Raw genomic sequence first — 19032 nt, 5'->3', positions numbered from 1 at the left:
AAAAGAATGCAAAAGTAATTCAGGAGTCTAATAAATTATTCCATGAAACTCATGATTGTTATTAAAGCATACGATAAGGTTTGATGAGAAACAAACCAAAATCTAATGTATTATTTGGTGGAAATATTCACAGACTATTGATCTTTTGTGTTCATTCACGGTAGGGCATGAGAGCAACAGTTCACACTGCCCCTTCGTCTCATTGGAGCGTTCAGGCGAAAACTAATTTATCTAAAAACTGGTCGTCACAGCAATAGCAACAACAGAACACAACACAGCTACACGCAATACAGAACAGAACTTACTAAACATGTCTGAAGAGTTAGGTTTGTAGTCGAAGAATTTATGCATTTCTATGCCCAGCCTTGTTTATTTATTTTTTACGTTTTTGGACCATTGCCAGTTTACAGCAGACGGAGTTACCCACGTGATGCCGAAAAGAGAAAACAAGCAATCGATAGAATGTACCATCGCTCGTCACTGCTGGTTAGGACAAAAACTCGAATTAACATAGAAAAGATGACTTTTAACACGTGGCTTTTGCCGTCAGATTAGGACATGGTGTGACTGTGGCTGCTGTAGCCTCCTCTATGTTTCTGTTTGATTTCCAAGTACTCCATTCAAAAAAATAAGGCTGGGCATAGAAATGCATCAAATCTTCGACTACATACTCTTCACACATGTTTAGTAAGTTCTGCTCTCTGTATTGAAAAGGAAAAAGTCATATAGGGTTATAAAAACACAGGGTTGAGTAACCAATGACTGAATTTTCATTTTTGGGTGAACTAATCCTTTAAAACAAAATATTAAGAATTATTTTACGCATTTTTTTCTCAAGTAAATTTATTTTGTTTAAAAAAAATGTTTAGATATTTTTACTGGAAAACAAAACAAAATACTGATTATGATAGGGGGCATGAAACAGAAAGACATACATTTACAATATGTGTTGTGTTCACCAATGTACAGGCTTTATTTGGAATCTGTGGAGCCTGGCTTGTTTGCTTCTTACTGACATATTTCGATGCCCTGCCCTCCTCCCCAAATGAGTACGGCTACATGGCCAGGACGGACATCAATCTCGATGCAGTAACAAGCGCTGCATGGTTCTATGTGCCTTATCCAGGTGAGCAGCCATCAAACAACATTACACAACATTTAGTTACATTCCTCTTATCTGATTGAACAAGCAACATTTAAAAAGAAATGATGTTTAGTATAACTGCACATGTACGCCTCACTCTTTGTATCGCTTCACTAAGTTACTCAATATTAACTTCTTGTTTATATAACTGCTATATGAAATCAGTATCATACTCATGATATCTTTGCAACATTTTTTCCATGAAAACTGAATTTAAATCTGTTATCAGCTATGAAAATTCCAGGAGAAAAAAATCTAATCAATTATTAGATTAATCCATGGATTTAAATACCAATCTGTGATAACAAAAAGCCAATAAACACACTAATGCAAAGACATATGCTTTACCTAGAACATTTTGTCAACAGTCTGTAAAATGACATTTATGAATAATACATTTATGTCTATCAATGCTAATTTTCCTAGCCAATGAACATGAACGTTAGTTATTTCAACACTTCTCTCACAGCTGGTTTTCATGTGTATATTTACCAGCTGTCTGTTTAAAGAGAGATAGGCAGTCTTGAATGATAACATTTGTTTCAGAATCCAGAGATGAGAGATACATTTGGTCTGAGGGCGTTGTTGATAAAGTGACTTGAATAAGGTTTCTCTGGCTCATCCTGAAGAAGATTTAGGAACTGTCAGTCACAGTGAACAAGAGTTTACTTTGCTAGGCTCAATCCTCACTGACAAAGGTGTGCTGTATTAATGTGTAATACACACGCAAAGCTACAGTACTTGGGGCTTATGTGCCTTTACCCTTGTTTCAGTGCACTGCCCACATACAGCTCTATTCAGTGGATCTATTGTATTAAGAAATACTTTCAACGCCCAGTGGCCCTGTGTCATGAATGAACTAGTAAATATATGTATTTGAAACATCTTTACGTTTTTTTCAGCGATTATTTTCCACAGCGTCTCATTTGATTTTTAGGTAAAGCCCATAAATCTCACCTCCTAGGGACGAATGTGTGGGAATTTGCCATTTTAATATTCAAATTAGCAGATAATACAGGTTTGGCTGCAATAGTCTATGAATGTTGGAGAGGACGATCAGTCGTTTCGCTTGACCCACTTAAATCCCCCGAGATATCTTTGTAATATATGAGAATAAAGGAATATGGGCCTCACGTTACTGTGCATGTGTGGTAAAACATATTTATACATAATATACTCTCCTACCAATGTACTCCAAATGATAATGGTATTACTCACATGTTGTGAATCCATCCTTTTTTTAGTAAGTTAATGCTATGGTTATAACCAGTGTTGAGGAGTAACAAAAAAAAGTAGCGTCACTACCAACTTAACTAAGGCTCTGTACAAACAAGCAGCAAAAATCTAATGTTTTGCCATTTCCAACATAATTTTATTTATTTTTTTATTTATTTATTTGTAGGGTGAAAGGCTCAAAAAAAAAAAAAAAAAGAAAAAGTTTAAAAACAAATCTGGTGTTTTCAAACCTGATCCAAACCGATTAAAATAATTTTGTTTTGGAACAGTCTGATTTATTCGTCATTCAGTTATGATGCCTATGTAACGTCATGGAAAGTGCAAAGTGAAAAATGCTTCTGTCGTTTATGTTCCATAATGTGTCTTTTGAGTTCAGATGATGTGTCTGTCAGGAAGTATATTAGGTAAAATTTACAGTTTTCTTTCATCACTAAAGATTAGATTTGAAAACCAATTTGGATTTGTGTGCACTTAAGACAGAGTACCCAAATATTTTCTGTAACAAGCTAGTTTTTTTGTGTGAAAAAAAATGCTACATAGTTATTGTATTTAAGACTAAATAGTTTGCATAGGTTTAGAGCCGAGCAAACAGAGGAGATAATTAAATATGCTTGCCTAAAATGTCATCTGTCTCATGTGGTGCACTGGAAAGTCCGATTTCATTTTAGTGAATACGTTCATTTGGACAGTTTATATAAATGAACCGGTTCAAAACACAGTTCACTGAGCTCCCATACAGACACGTGACATACAAAATAATAATATTTTTTACAGTAATTTCACAAAACAATAGGACATAATTTTAGGGCGGTTATTATGTTTTAGGTCAGTAGTTGAATTACTTCAAATTATGAGTAGTTTCAAAGTGGCTTTCCTTACACTGGTTATAACATTGATCTGTCAATGTACCATGTGGCTATTTTGTTTTCGGATTACTTTTAATGGCAAGTAGCTGTTAGCTTGTTGGATTTGCATTTATCATATTAACCTCCTGAGACCTAAGCGTGACAGCTGTGTGCATTTTCCATTTCCCTTTTTGAGTTGTAACTAGTACCACCTAATAAATAGATGGAAAAAAAAAAAGGAAAATAATTCTAGAGAAAACCGCTTTCCTAAAAATGGATGTTCACATATGTGGACAGCAGGACTAAGTTGTGAAATTTTTAATAATACCAAGCTATAGAAAGTCAGATTTTTTCATTAAATTGTTTATTATGTTTCCAGGTGTATTGGTTGTTGATGTTTTTGAGACGTTACAGACATTACATCAGAAATTAGCATAATTCATTCTGATTCAAAGTAATGGCCAGCATCATCCAATCACTGCCAACCATGTTAAACCACATTATACATTAAATTTGGTATTTGAAGTATTTATGTGGTAACGATGGAAACCTGGCATAATTTTGGATGGGAGTCAAAATAAACATGCCTCTTTCACCGTAACCAAACTTTGTATTCCTTATATTAATAAGACAAAAAAAAAACTACAAAAAAACCTAGGTGTTTTTTTTAGGTTAAGTGCATTAAAAAATATGATTTCACTCTTAAGAGATAGATGAAATTCAGCTTTTCTAAATAAAAATCTTAAGTCTTTATGCTTCCAACTACAGTTACACTTAATGTGTTGGTCTTAGCAAGTCAGCATTAAAACTACCCTCTCTATTCTGTCACGTAATTATGATTTTTATTTCCATCATAAACTGTAGAAGGTCCATCTTACTGACCCAAAGGAATATATTCCTCATCTCTTAAAGGGATAGTTCACCCAAAAATAAAAATGAAAACTCAAGTCATATTTACTCACCCTCATGTTGTTCCAACCCCATATGACATTCTTTCTTCTGTGGAACTGGGGGCAGTGGTGGCTTAGTGGTTAAGGCTCTGGGTTACTGATCAGAAGGTTGGGGGTTCAAGCCCCAGCACTGCCAAGATGCCACTGTTGGGCCCTTGAGCAAGGCCCTTGATCCTATCTGCTCCAGGGGCGCCATATCATGGCCTGTGCTTTGACCCCAGTTTAGCTGGGATATGTGAAAAAAAGAATTTCACTGTGTATGTTCAAATGTATAATGTGTGATAAATAAATTAAATTATTATAAGATGAGATGTCAGGCAGAATGTTACCATCAGTCACCATTCACTTTCATTGTATGGAAAAAGTGAATGGACACAGAGGCTAACCCTTTAACCCTTGCTCTTTCAGGACAGTGGGGTTTACCTACAGTGAGTTTATCATCTGTGCTGGGCATGATGGCTGGGGTGCTGGCCTCCACCATGGAGTCCATAGGAGACTATTATGCCTGTGCCCGTCTCTCTGGTGCACCTCCACCACCCACGCATGCTATAAACCGTGGCATTGCAGTGGAAGGCATTGGCTGCATCTTAGCCGCCCTGTGGGGCAGTGGCAATGGCACTACTTCCTACAGTCAGAATATCGCCGCTCTGGGAATTACAAGGGTAGGTCATATTCGTAGCAATATGTAGAAATGAATTAATACATTTAAAAAAAGTATAGTTTATTATAAGTGAAATGTCTATTGTAAATGAGAGGCATTTATTTTACTATTGCATTTATAAAAACATTACTTGTCTACAATTTTGTTGCCACCAGCATCACCATATTATGTGATGCCATGCATTTTTCATATATTACAATTGTACATTCACAAACAGGTTATTCATTATTTCTGCACTTTTATGTGAAACTGATAATTTAGCAGCTTATTTATCAATCGCCAGTGGTCATGTTTTAATTCCATATCAACAACTATTCATCTAAAACATTCTTGTTAATCTATCTCCATGCCATGGGAATGAAAATGATTACATTCTCTGCATATTCACACATTTTTCGTTTTGTTTGGTTTGGATGGCAAGACAGTATTTTGGATGACTGATGTTCTATGGTTTGATTTTGATGAGTGGTCCCTATGTTGTGTGCCAGGTTGGAAGCAGATTGGTACTTCAGACTGCCGGACTTCTTATGATTATCTTCGGGCTCTTTGGTAAATTCAGTGCGGTCTTTATAACTATTCCAGACCCGGTCATTGGCGGAATGTTCCTAGTCATGTTTGGGATGATAGCAGCAGTGGGAATCGCCAATCTGCAGGTACAACGAATGGTTGGATTTGGAGATTTTTCCTCTTTCATGTTAGCCTTGCTACCACCTCATACATTAATCTGACATTATATAAATAAATTGCACAATACTTGCACAAACACAAACATTTGTGCACAAGGTATGTTTCAAAATAGTTTATTGCACACTACATACTGTAACTTATTCATATTTTTACATGTCTCCCTGAATATTTTTTCTCTCATTATACAGTGTTTTATTGTATTGTGGTAGATTTACAGTTCATTTTTATTTCCTATTCCATTGTAATGCCTCAGTTTCCCCCTTTAAGTCCTATCCTATCCTAAATATGTATAAATAATAATTAGTGATCTGACCTGATCAGTGTTTTTCATTCATATTGTTTTGCAGTATGTGGACCTGAACTCTTCCAGGAATCTCCTGATTTTTGGCTTCTCAACCTTCAGTGGCCTTGTGCTTCCAACATGGTTTCATTCAAACCCAGACATGATCAATACAGGTGAATATAACAAAACATCAGGACATATACAATATCAGCACACCACACAAATGTGGCATTCAATACATCAGCAAAATATTCAAAAAAGAGCTATTAGCACAGATTATTCAGTAGGATAGTATTACTGAAGATTAACTACAGTACAAAAGAAAACTTTGCAAGTTATGTTACTAATAAATCTCATATAAAAATCCCAGGATAAGAGTATTTAGAATCAGACATCTTAAATGTGCTGAAGATTTTTCTCTGAGTACATAACATAATATGTTTCAATTACCTGTAGCAATATAATAGACAATTCTTGAATGCGTCTGCTCTGTTATATGTAATTACAGTGTTATAACATTCCAATAACATGTTTTTCCATTTCTTCCTTTTGAAGCTAAGCATTTGGTTACATTTTCTCAAATGTCATATTACTCTTTGTGTGCTTTGAATAAAAGTTTCAGAAAGACTGCTGGTATTATAATCCCTGAGCGCACAGGAACCTTGTTTTCTGTAGTATGGCCATGGCCAAGTAGATCAGTATCCTTCTAAAAGAAAAGAAACTTGGAAAACAGACAAGAGTTTGTGCAAAGTGTTAACTTGATCTCATGCAAACACTGAATCTGATATCATCTGTCCATTAAATATATTTAATGTAGTATTCTAGAATATTAAAATATGGTTATAATTTTATATACAGTTGTGCTCAAAAGTTTGTATACCCTTGGAGAACTGGTAATATATGTACCATTTTTAAAGAAAACATGAGTGAGCAAGAATAACACATTTCTATTATTTCTTATGGGATCCATATTCAACTGTAGGTTATAACAGAATTGCACAATCATAAAACAAAACATGGCAACAAAGAAAAAAATGAAATGACCCCTGTTCAAAAGTCTGCATACCCTTAGTTCTTAATACTGTGTATTGCCCCCTTTAGCATCTATGATAAATAATGTCTATGAGGCCCCAAATTCTTGCAGGTGGTATAGCTGCCCATTTGTCTTGGCAAAATGCCTCCAGGTCATGCAAAGTCTTTGGTTGTCTTGCATGAACCACACGTTTGAGATCTCCCCAGAGTGGCTCGATGATATTAAGGTCAGGAGACTGTGATGGCCACTCCAGAACCTTCACCTTTTTCTGCTGTAACCACTGGAGGGTCAACTTGGCCTTGTGCTTAGGGTCATTGTCGTGCTGGAAAGTCCAAGAGCGTCCCAAGCGCAGCTTTCATGCAGAAGAATGCACATTGTCTGCCAGTATTTTCTGATAACATGCTGCATTCATCTTGCCATCAGTTTTTACAAGATTCCCCATGCCTTTAGAGCTCACACACCCCCAAAACATCAGTGAGCCACCACCATGCTTCACAGTGGGGATGGTATTCTTTCCACTATAGGCCTTGCTGACCCCTCTCCAAACATAGCACTTATGGTTGGGACCATAAAGCTCTATTTTGGTCTCGTCACTCCAAATTACAGTGTGCCAGAAGGTGTGGGACATGTCAAGGTGTTGTCGGGCATATTGTAACCGGGCTTTTTTGTGGCATTGGCACAGTAAAGGCTTATTTCTGTCAGTTCTTTTCTGCTCCCCATGGCTCAGTATCTAGCCTGCTCAGTGCATCCACATGAGAGCTAACAAACTCATTGACTATTTATACACAGACACTAATTGCAATTTTAAAAGGCACAGGTGTGGGAAATTAACCTTTAATTGCCATTTAAACCTGTGTGTGTCACCTTGTGTGTCTGTGACAAGGTCAAACATTCAAGGGTATGTAAACTTTTGATCAGGGCCATTTGGGTGATTTATGTTATCATTATGATTTAAAAAGGAGCCAAACAACTATGTGATAATAAATGGCTTCATATGATCACTATCCTTAAATAAAAGACTATCCTTAAATTTTTTGCATGATCAGTCATATTTTCAAAATCAATGCTAAAATTTCACAATTTCTGCCAGGGTATGCAAACTTTTGAGCACAACTTTACTGTTACTATATACAATAATGGGATTGCACTTATGCCCCTAAATAGTCTGTGTAAACATGCCTTTACCAGTAATTGCATTAAATGTATTTCTGATTTGTTATATCTGCTCTGTTGAAATCTAAAATGATATTATCATTTGTCAGCAGGATGCTGAGAGCAGTAAATGTGACAAAAATTGCATCGTAATTGTTAAATTCCTTTCAATTCCCATCACTAGTATTTATGTAATTTTATGTATTAAAAATGTGTACTGGTATTATGTTATAATATAATGTAATATTATATTATATAATTAATGACATTATCAGAGAAACATAGGCATGTGCATATGTACAGGGCAGGCGATCTGAAAATGGATTCCTGCTTAGTCCTTTTCATTTTTATTTTATCTAGTAGCCCATAACTATATGAATTTAAGTTTCTAAAACAAGACTACAACAAATCCATTCCATTTTTAATTTCTGCAAAAGCTTAATGTGTTAGCGTGGAAATGTTGTCCTCAATTTAATTAAGAACATTTAAATTTTCTGAGTGTTATGTTTTTGCGAAGCAAGTTTGTTTATGCCTAACATGCTTAATATTTTTTGGCATAACAAATGCTGTCGCAATTGAATCCCCAAACAAATATATTACGAAACAATAGCAGTCTGAACCCATTTGTTATGCAGTATATGCAAATGTTACAATATAACATTTATTACCCAGCTGAACAGATCAAGTAACAGTAGTTCTCTGAGGTATTATAAAGTCGTAAACACGGCTATGTGGCAGGTCACTCGGTGCAAGTGGCACATCTTATGCTTATCCGTAGTGGTGAGAAGCATTGTCTGGGCTCCTAAGGTTAGGGCTGTTTATCTGCCAATCCGCTTTGCAAGTCTCCAGTTGACTCAGCTATAATCTCCTCACTTCACTTGGGTGTGCACCTTCCCTGGAAAACCCACTGGACCTCTTTAACACCCTTTCTTTGAACTTTGTGCTAATCTTTGCCCCAATTTTTCAGTTAACTGTTTAAAAAGAGGGGGCTTCTTCAACAACTAAAGTCTAAAGGAGTACGTTATCAGGGACTCTTTAAAGCAGTTTATTGACAAGCTTTCAAGAATTAGTGATCTAAGCTGATACCTTAAACTCCAGACCAACAAGTGTTGTGTCAGTCTGGTCAGATGGGCATTAACTGGCCCTAGAACATCCACCCTATTAAGACATAATAATCAGGGATGGGGCAGGATGGTTGACTAATCGACTAGTCATCCTACAACCAACAAGTCAATTAGCGAGGTGGACTAGTGATGTTTAAAAGGAAGACGCAATTCTCAAATAATTGAGTGATAACTTCTCAGAAAGCAATGTAGCGTGCTGATAGTGTGCTCTGTTTTACCAAGCTAACAGTCACCGCTCTAAAACCCTCTTCGAGACGTTTCGTCTTTTCATTCATTTCCACTGCTACAGCCATCAAATTCACTTGTACAAATTTTTCGCCTTCAGCAACAAACTTCGAGACAATTAGTTGGACTTTAAATTGCCTGCTATGAGCAATAGTCCCATTATTATGCATAATTATCTGTCAAATAATAATGTATTTTTTTATATCTGTTAGTTAACCTAGAAGGGCTGTGCTTATCATCCATATATCCCTCAGGCAGCTTAATTATACAAGACTTGACAAAATTTGTAGGTTTGCACATCCTGAATTATAATAATAAAATAACTTAATCCAAGAGTTTTTGACATAGTGTGTTTATATTTGTTGAGCATCTATCATTGTCTGCCTGGCTCTTTGTGATCTGAATGCAAGTGTATTTATCAACAGGCATAAAAGAGCTGGATCAGCTTATTATGATCCTCTTCACCACTCACATGTTCATTGGTGGATTCTTTGGGTTTGTTTTGGACAATACAATACCAGGTAAGCCGTAAAAAACTGACTGTTGGGCATGTTAATCTGCACACTATATGGTCAATGAGCAAAGTGTTCAGCTTCTACACCTGCTCTGCCCTCTGGGTTCAACCTTCAGCATGTTAAAAGCCTTCTTTTAACAATATTTTGAGCAATTTTGTGTAATTATGATATGTCACAGCACTTACGGTGTATTATAACTGATTAACTGTTAACTGATTATTAATTAATTAATGTCAGAAGATATTACGTTTTCATTTAGACCAGTGTTTTTTTATTGTCTTTTTGATGCAAAGGACCCCAAATTTAAGGATCCCTTGTGAATGACATTTATATTGTCACTGTAAAATAAAAATTTCAATTTCATAAAAAATTTCCATCAAATTGAATTGAGTAATTTTTAACAAAATTAAATAATAATAATAATAATAATAACTTTAATTTAGTTCAAAATTACACAATTCAGTTTGATGGAAATTTGTTAAGAAATTAAAATGTGTACATTTTAAAAATACGGCTAAATATTTTTTTGAGTGTACTTAAGCCAAATTACATTATTAAAGTATTATTTGTAAGATGAATTTAAAGGAATAGTTCACCCTAAAAATGTAAATTCTCTCATGATATACTCACCCTCATGCTGTGTTAAGCTTTCTCTCTTCTGCGGAACACAAACAGCGATTTTGGAAGGATATTATGATGTGTGTTTGTCCATACAGTGCAAGTCAATAAGGGTCCAAATGTTCCAAGCTCCAAAAAAGAAAAAGAAAAAAGGCAGCATAAAAGTAATCCATACGACTCGAGGGGTTTAATCCATGTCTTCTAAAGCGATACAATCGCTGTACATATGCTCTACACATCAAGTGTGAGTGTTATCGAGCTTTAAATCATGACTGTGCCAAGGAGACTGCAGATGTCAAGATTTATAGTGAAAAAGGAGTTACATTTTTATCTGTTTATCACCCAATAAATGATTGTATCGCTTCAGAAGACATGGATTAAACCACTCGAGTTGTATGGATTACCTTTATGCTGCCTTTATGTCCTTTTTGTAGCATGAAAGTGTTGGACCCCATCGACTTGCATTGGACAAACAGACATCATATTTCCATATCTCAGAGTTTGAGACACCATAAGGGTGAGTAAATGATGAGAAAGTTTTTTTCTCATTTTTGGGTGAACTATTCCTTTAACGGGACATTCTCTTTTTTTTCCTACCCACTATTAGAGTACAGATAGTATAAAAACCTGAGGAGAAACATTTTCAATTCTATTTTATTTGTGTAGCTCCTTTCACAATAAATATAATTCCAAAGCAGTTTGTTAAAAAAAAAAATCATTGCATTAAATATTTGATTAATAATTAACATATTAATTATTACAGTCTTAAACAATACATTTAGTAAAAAGAAAAGAAAAATCCCTCTTTAGTCTTTAGACTATCCAAAGCCATAAATTACAGCTAAACATAATTTACGATGCTGAGTATAACAGGAAACACTAATGAAAATGGGTCTATTTTGGAATGTTATGTAGCCAATATATTATTTGAATGGGCATATGTTAATGCATTTCCTGTACATTTCCTGTTTTTTGTGCTCAATCAAATGTTATGTATAACATTTGTCAATTTAATGTTGATAATGATAAGTGATCTTGTAGAGGCAATAGTTAATTTTTTATGCTCTGTGACACTTTAAGCAAACTAGTAGATTAGTAGATTATTTGTTTATATCAGGCAAAGGCATTATAAGTTTTATACATTATTGTGTAAACTTTTCAGTGATAATGTAATAGATATGACTATAATGGGATAGGAATTGAATAGGATACATTCACAGTGCATTAAATGACTTCATAAGACATGGCAGAGTAAAATTTTAATAATTTAGCATTGTTTCCAATGTTATTTCTTCTTTAGGAACAGAGGAAGAAAGAGGACTGAAGAGATGGAGGAAGGTTCATGAAGGGGCCCAATCATACTTCACTGATCCTTCCAGCTACAATCTGCCTTTCTGCACAAATGTTGTTCAGAGGTTCAAACTGCTCCAGTACCTCCCATTTCTCCCATCACTTAAGTCACAGGAACAGACAACACACCTGTAGGACTGTATTCCTTCCTGTGGTGAGACTTGGTTTTTCATTGGCACATTTCAGGCAGGAGGTGACCATCATTCAGGCCTTGCACCTTGGTGAGGCAGGGTGGGCAGAGCTCTTGATTAGAATATCAAAAAAATTGCTATTGTATTTTATGTCAGTTTGCTCCAGTTACCACTGACATTTTTAAACAGCTCCTTTTTGCTAAGTAATGTACATAAAGGTTCCTTAAAGAATGTTTCAATACAAAAGGGACTGTTTACATGTCAGAAACTCCACTTGTCGCTATTGCATAAGCAGAACTCTACCCATAAAAAAAAGTGTTTCCATGACTTAGCCAACTTTATTGCTCATATTTAAAAATGGGGATTTACTGAATAATTCAGTTTTAAGTAATTACGGAACTCTCTGTGCAACTCTCTTATTTGGGTGATGAGTGGCCAAGTATGTGGCATCACAAATATTTTCTTGCATACACTCAGGGCTGCACCTGTTTCGGTAGGGTATATACACTCACTGAGCACTTTATTAGGAACACTATGGTCCTAATAAAGTGCCCGGCGTGGTCTTCTGCTGTTGTAGCCCATCCGCCTCAAGATTTGATGTGTTGTGCATTCTGAGATGCTATTCTGCTCACTACAATTGTACAGAGCGGTTATCTGAGTTACTGTAGACTTTGTCAGCTTGAACCAGTCTGGCCATTCTCAGTTGACCTCTCTCATCAACAAGGTGTTTCTGTCCGCAGAACTGCTGCTCACTGGATTTTGTTTTTGGCACCATTCTGAGTAAACTCTAGAGCAGGGGTCGGCAACCTATGGCACGTGTGCCAGCACTGGCACGTGGAGGGGTAATCACTGGCACGCCAGCATTTTTAAAGACTATGTGTGCCAAAAATAAACACAATCATTTCCTTTCAAGTAGAATTTTTAGATCAAAGACAAGAAAAATAAAAGAAACATTTTTGTTGTTGAATAGAGGTAGCAACTCATGTTTACATGTGTAACTAAAATAAAACTCTTATTCACACACTAATTTTATTATCAAATATCTGAGTTCATTTGAGAACTGTGGTTCTTAGGAAAAGCCTTCAGGTATACAGTATTGGCATTTACAAAATATGCAGAACCCCCTTATTGTTACTACATTACTGTAAATGGTTATAATTCTACATGATCAAATGCTTTTCATGCATTTGTGTAGCCTCATTTCAATCACATAAACTAAAATTAGGCTGATTATGTAATCTCAGATAACAGTAATCATAATCAACCTACATTTCAAATGAGAAAAGTCTAGAAATCTGAACTAGTAAATTAAAATAAACACACAATAGAGTTTAAAGCTAAGATCCAAAATTATCTCTAATCTTAACATGTATTAGATAATTAAAAAGAGACACTGGTCACTAAATCTGTGGCACCAACATTTCAGTTACTTCAGACCCCTCTGTTTCCCAAAGCATTTGCATCAATGTATCAGTAAACAGAAAGGAAGGGATCTGCATGACCTTTGAGTCGTGCCAAATTAAATTATGGCACTGCCAATTCTCATTCCCTTTAAAAGGAATTTATGCAATAATATTTGTTTTAAATACCTATGAGAATTCCACTGATAACTGCTGTACTGTCCAAGGAAGCACTTGACTAAAAAGTCAAACTCAAGGCACCAATTTTCAGAGTCACCCTCAATTAATCACAAATATCTACCGTGCCATTTGCCTTCTGTAGAATTCCTTTTAAGCCTAATGGAATTTATTGGAAGAAGTTCAAGTTTATGTGGCACTTTGTTGAGCTAAAGGAGCTTTAAAAGGAAGTAACTTACCCAAAACTTATAATCAGGAAATCCATACTATGTGCTGTCAACCTTTAATTGCATTTTGTGTGTCTGCATTCATGAAATTTGACCATCTAGTTAAGTACATTATGCCATTCAACTTCCCCTTTCATGCATGTAAACACATATTCCTCTGAAATTCTTTTGAAAAGCCTCCAGACATAAAAAGCATACACAAATTTATACAAACAGAAAAAATGTGACCTGGTTAAACATCTGGTTCCTGCTCTTTCAACCCACTCAGTTACTCACTCAGTCACTCACTCACTCACTCATGTGGCCTCTCAGCTGATATCAGTTGGACTGACTGGGGACGTCAGCATTATTCAATAGTTTACTTGATAAAGATATGGGGCTTCTTGGAAAAGATGCAGAAAAAATGCTCAAATGAAAATATTATATTAGCAATGGAATGCCATCTATTAATCAGTCCTGCCCGGGGATTTGCAGCCTGTCATTAATGAAGGATGAATGAGGTTCTATTAGATCTCAGTGTAAAAAAATACAGTCAATATATTCAGAAATTCAATGTGTTAAAACTGTGTCAATTTAAAGATATCAGACAAAAAGAGGTATTATATATATATATATATATATATATATATATATATATATATATATATATATATATATATATATATATATAGGTGTTTATTCAACTTTGGGCACTCTCCACACTGAACTACTAGAAGTCTTGTTAAAACATTTTTCACAATCTCACTTTTTTTATTATTTGTCTACAAACAATGTCAAACACTGAACTTTTTAGTTTTTGTTGGTTTTAACTTTATTCAATTGTAGACATGGGTTCCACACAATGAAAATTAGTTTCTTTTATATTAAATTAAAATGTAGGCTCTACTCAAATACATTGTGTAGCAAAAACCTAAATGAATTGAGTTAATCTAACTTCAATTTTAACTGTTCAAACAACTCTATTGAACCTGGCAGCTTCTTGCTAGTTAGTAAAAAACACATTAGCATATTAAATTTATTTTACTGAATAACAAATATGGCACTGCTGAGAGTTTACAGATCTCCTATCAGTCATTATACTGATGAACCCTCATTATTCGATTCATGAGAAAAGCACAACCTTGACCTAACAGCTCCACTCTTTTCCACAATGGTACTCTCCAAATGTTGTTTCATTTTGAAGCACTTAACACTTTCCTAATCCAGTTTTATGCAAAGCATGAGGGGAACAGGAAATCCCCTTCCTGGTTTCAGCAATATGACTGATGCAAAACATATTTTTTCACATAGTCCCAACACAACTGGATTAAGTGAAAATAGATGAATTGTACACAATGAAATTCGGCTTAGACCAAATGCTAAAGAAATGTGTTGCATTAGCTCATTTTAAATAAGTTAATTGAACAAGCAGTAAATATCACGTTGTGTGAACATCATCCGTTAGAAGTCTGAATCCATGTGAACATTTTTATAGCAATGTGATCAAATCTCTTTTTGATGACTGTGTTGAATATCAATTAGACTTTACACAGTATAATTATGTTCTCATCTCAAACATAAATGTATTAACCTCCTGAGACCCCTGTGTGACTGCTGTGTGCTTTTTCCATTCCCCCTTTTGATCTGTAACTAGTGATAAACATGCAAAAATATATATATATTTTTAGACCAAATAGTGTTCATAAAAATTGATGTCCACATATGTGGACAGCGGGACTAAGTTGTGAAATATTAAATAATATCAAGCTATAGAACGTCAGATTTTTTATTTAATTTTTATCAAATTGTTTATTATGTTTCCAGGAGTGTTGGTTATTCATGTTTTTGAGACGTTACAGACATTACATCAGAAATAAGCATAATTCATTCTGATTCAAAGTAATGGCCAGCATCTTCCAGTCACTGCCTACCATTTAAAAAAAAAAAAAAATTAAATGTTATAAATTCTGAATCTATGTACTGATTAACATTGTCCCATATCTGCCAAACATGTTGAGTTGTCCAAAGATCATCTGCAGCCTGAAACTGAACTTTAAATAGGAAGTTTGAATTGAATGCACTTAGCTGCATAGAGAGCAATAGGATACTTCCTTGCTCCCTATTTAGTGAGTGAATTAACCTACAGTATGCTGTCTTGAGATGCACCTTATTTTCATCCTAACTTCATATAAATCCTCTGAAAGCAATGTTTTCCAGTTTTTGGATAAATCCATTGATTCTCAATGTGATAATGCACAGTAAATATTGGATATTTTAAACACTGAGTTTAACAGCGTGCCATTTCGCGATAAATCGCTCAAATTTTTAAAATGGCATATTGTATGATACTACAGACTCTAATCTTTTGACTCAAACAGGTTTAAATGTAAAAACTTAATTAGGGTTCTTACCAGATGTAGTTTTGTTGGTGTTTGTACCAAGCACAAACTCCTCTGTGATCTACGCCATATTGTGACTCCATGCATCAAAATTGTAACCTTTTACTGACATCCCAGAGTCTCCTGAACTGAGATCAGTCAGTTTAAAGAAATTAAATTATGTGTTTGTATAGTGAAGCCAAAACGTAATGTCCATGCATGTGGAAGTTGATTTCATGTGTACTGGTTTAGTATTTTCAATATAGCTGCTTTCCTTTTTTCAGTGCAGTGTATGGACATGCATAACAGGAGATGTACAGTATGTCATTTTTGGTCATTTACAGCACATCTCAAATTCTGTATTGTGTTCTATAGATTTCCATGGTGGAAATGACATTTTTAACATTTTGGAAATAAAATGGCTGACCCATTTGTCTTGCTTAGGCTAATTTCATAACTAACATTTTATGTATTCTAAATGCACACCATTCAATAAAATAAAATAAAATAAAAAAAGAGCAGAATCTGGCAAAATAACAGCTTGGTTGGAAATAATGCCCAATAAATATATTCTGCTCACAGGTGATATATACCTTTATCTCATATTTAATTTCAAGCATGCTCTTCACTGAAAATTGTATTGACTTGATAGGGCACAATTGTTTGGTGTGGTGGAAATGTTGTCTCCACTATGGGACAGTCTTAGTCTTCAGAATTAGAATTAGCTTTATTGCCAAGAATGCTTACACATACAAGGAAATTGCCTTGGTGACAGAAGCATCCAGTGCACAAACAATACACAACAAGACAGAGATAATAATAAAAATACTAAAAATAAAAAGTGAATAGAAAATATAATTATATATAGAAATACACAGTGATATATACATACATATATATATATATATATATATATATATAGGCCTTGTTGACCCCTCTCCAAACATAGCACTTATGGTTGTGACCATAAAGCTCTATTTTGGTCTCGTCACTCCAAATAACAGTGTGCCAGAAGCTTTGAGGCATGTCAAGGTGTTGTCAGGCATATTGCAACCGGGCTTTTTTTGTGGCATTGGCAACTCGATCATGCAGCTCATTTTTGTTCAAGTATCGTCATATTGTGCTCCTTGAAACAACCACACCGTCTTTTTCCAGAGCAGCCTGTATTTCTCCTGAGGTTACCTGTGGGTTTTTCTTTGTATCCCGAACAATTCTTCTGGCAGTTGTGGGTGAAATCTTTCTTGGTCTACCTGACCTTGGCTTGGTATCAAGAGATCCCCGAATTTTCCACTTCTTAATAAGTGATTGAACAGTACTGACTGGCATTTTCAAGGCTTTGGATATCTTTTTATATCCTTTTCCATCTTTATAAAGTTCCATTACCTTGTTACGCAGTTCTTTTGACAGTTCTTTTCTGCTCCCCATGGCTCAGTATCTAGTCTGCTCAGTGCATCCATGTGAGAGCTAACAAACACATTGACTATTTATACACAGACACTAATTGCAATTTTAAAAGCCACAGGTGTGGGAAATTAACCTTTAATTGCCATTTAAACCTGTGCGTGTCACCTTGTGTGTGTCTGTAACAAGGCCAAACATTCAAGGGTATGTAAACTTTTGATCAGGGCCATTTGGGTGATTTCTGTTATCATTATGATTTAAAAAGGAGCCAAACAACTATGTGATAATAAATGGCTTCATATGATCACTACCCTTAAATAAAAGACAGTTTTTTTGCATGATCAGTCATATTTTCAAAATCAATGCCAAAATGTCAGAATTTCTGCCAGGGTATGCAAACTTTTGAGCAAAACTGTATATATATATATATATATATATATATATATATATATATATATATATGTACAATATACAGATTTGTTTTATACCGATGCAAGGGAATGTATGGCAGAAGAGGTAGGGTATGTTGTATAAATATAAATAGACTAAGCTGTGTACTGCACATAATTATTGCTCAATGGGGCAGTTTTAACTATTCATGAGATGGATAGCCTGAGGGAAAAAAAATTTCCTGTGCCTGACGGTTCTGGGTAGGGTTGCACCAGCTGTGCGTAAGGTTTCACTTAAGTTGAGACATAAAGTTCACACTAAGGGCTTAGTAACTACTAGTTACTAGTGCTTAATTTGCACTGACTTAGTTACAAACTAACCTGTTCTTAAGGCAAGATTTAATTAGTAGGTTGTAAGCTCTCCGTAAAGTGATGCGTAGTCGCATAATATGACGTTTACCTTAATTGATAAGCAGCCTTCAAATTTGTACACAAAGGTGTTAAAAAGCCATGAATTTCAGTCTGATCTTGTTCAAACCTTGTTTGCTTGTAACTGTCATAACTGTCAGCTATAATAAATGATATCCCCACTGAAATATGATATGTAATAAAACAAGATTTCATTAATGATATATTTAGCTTATGTAAATAATAATATTCAATAACTATCTAAATTGAATAAGGGGCAATAAATAAATAAATACTAATACAACAGGTTGGAAAATAGAAATTTATTCATTTTAATATCTATTTCGTATATGTTGAAACTTGACACCGGGCGGCATACACAGGAAAGTGCACCGTTAGATCGGTTTCATGCTGAAGAGGTAAGTTTTTTACATAATGTTTTCTCTCTAAATGTAAACGAGTGTAAATGCCAACGCCACCATATACAGTTGTGCTCAAAAGTTTGCATACCCCGGCAGAAATTGTGAAGGATAGTGATCATATGAAGCCATTTATTATCACATAGTTGTTTGGCTCCTTTTTAAATCATAATGATAACAGAAATCACCCAAATGGCCCTGATCAAAAGTTTACATACCCTTGAATGTTTGGCCTTGTTACAGACACACAGGGTGACACACACAGGTTTAAATGGCAATTAAAGGTTAATTTCCCACACC

The 19032-nt window shown here is 35.0% G+C and overlaps 1 protein-coding gene across 1 annotated transcript in view; it reads left to right on the top strand.

The window, feature by feature from the left end:
• si:dkey-106n21.1 (solute carrier family 23 member 2) overlaps nt 1–12895 on the top strand; it is a 39482-nt gene extending 26587 nt beyond the window's left edge. The window contains exons 7-12 of the mRNA XM_051690308.1: nt 970–1126; nt 4584–4837; nt 5325–5489; nt 5871–5979; nt 9766–9861; nt 11774–12895. Coding sequence (XP_051546268.1) covers nt 970–1126; nt 4584–4837; nt 5325–5489; nt 5871–5979; nt 9766–9861; nt 11774–11958 — 966 coding nt within the window. The 3' untranslated portion in view covers nt 11959–12895. The remainder of the gene's footprint in view (nt 1–969; nt 1127–4583; nt 4838–5324; nt 5490–5870; nt 5980–9765; nt 9862–11773) is intronic.
• Nucleotides 12896–19032: the final 6137 nt, after the last annotated feature.

This window comes from Myxocyprinus asiaticus, chromosome 46 (assembly GCF_019703515.2).
Source record: "Myxocyprinus asiaticus isolate MX2 ecotype Aquarium Trade chromosome 46, UBuf_Myxa_2, whole genome shotgun sequence".
Lineage (NCBI taxonomy): Eukaryota > Metazoa > Chordata > Actinopteri > Cypriniformes > Catostomidae > Myxocyprinus > Myxocyprinus asiaticus.
Note: the sequence above shows the minus strand (reverse complement) of the source record. Positions and strands in the feature narration are given on the sequence as shown.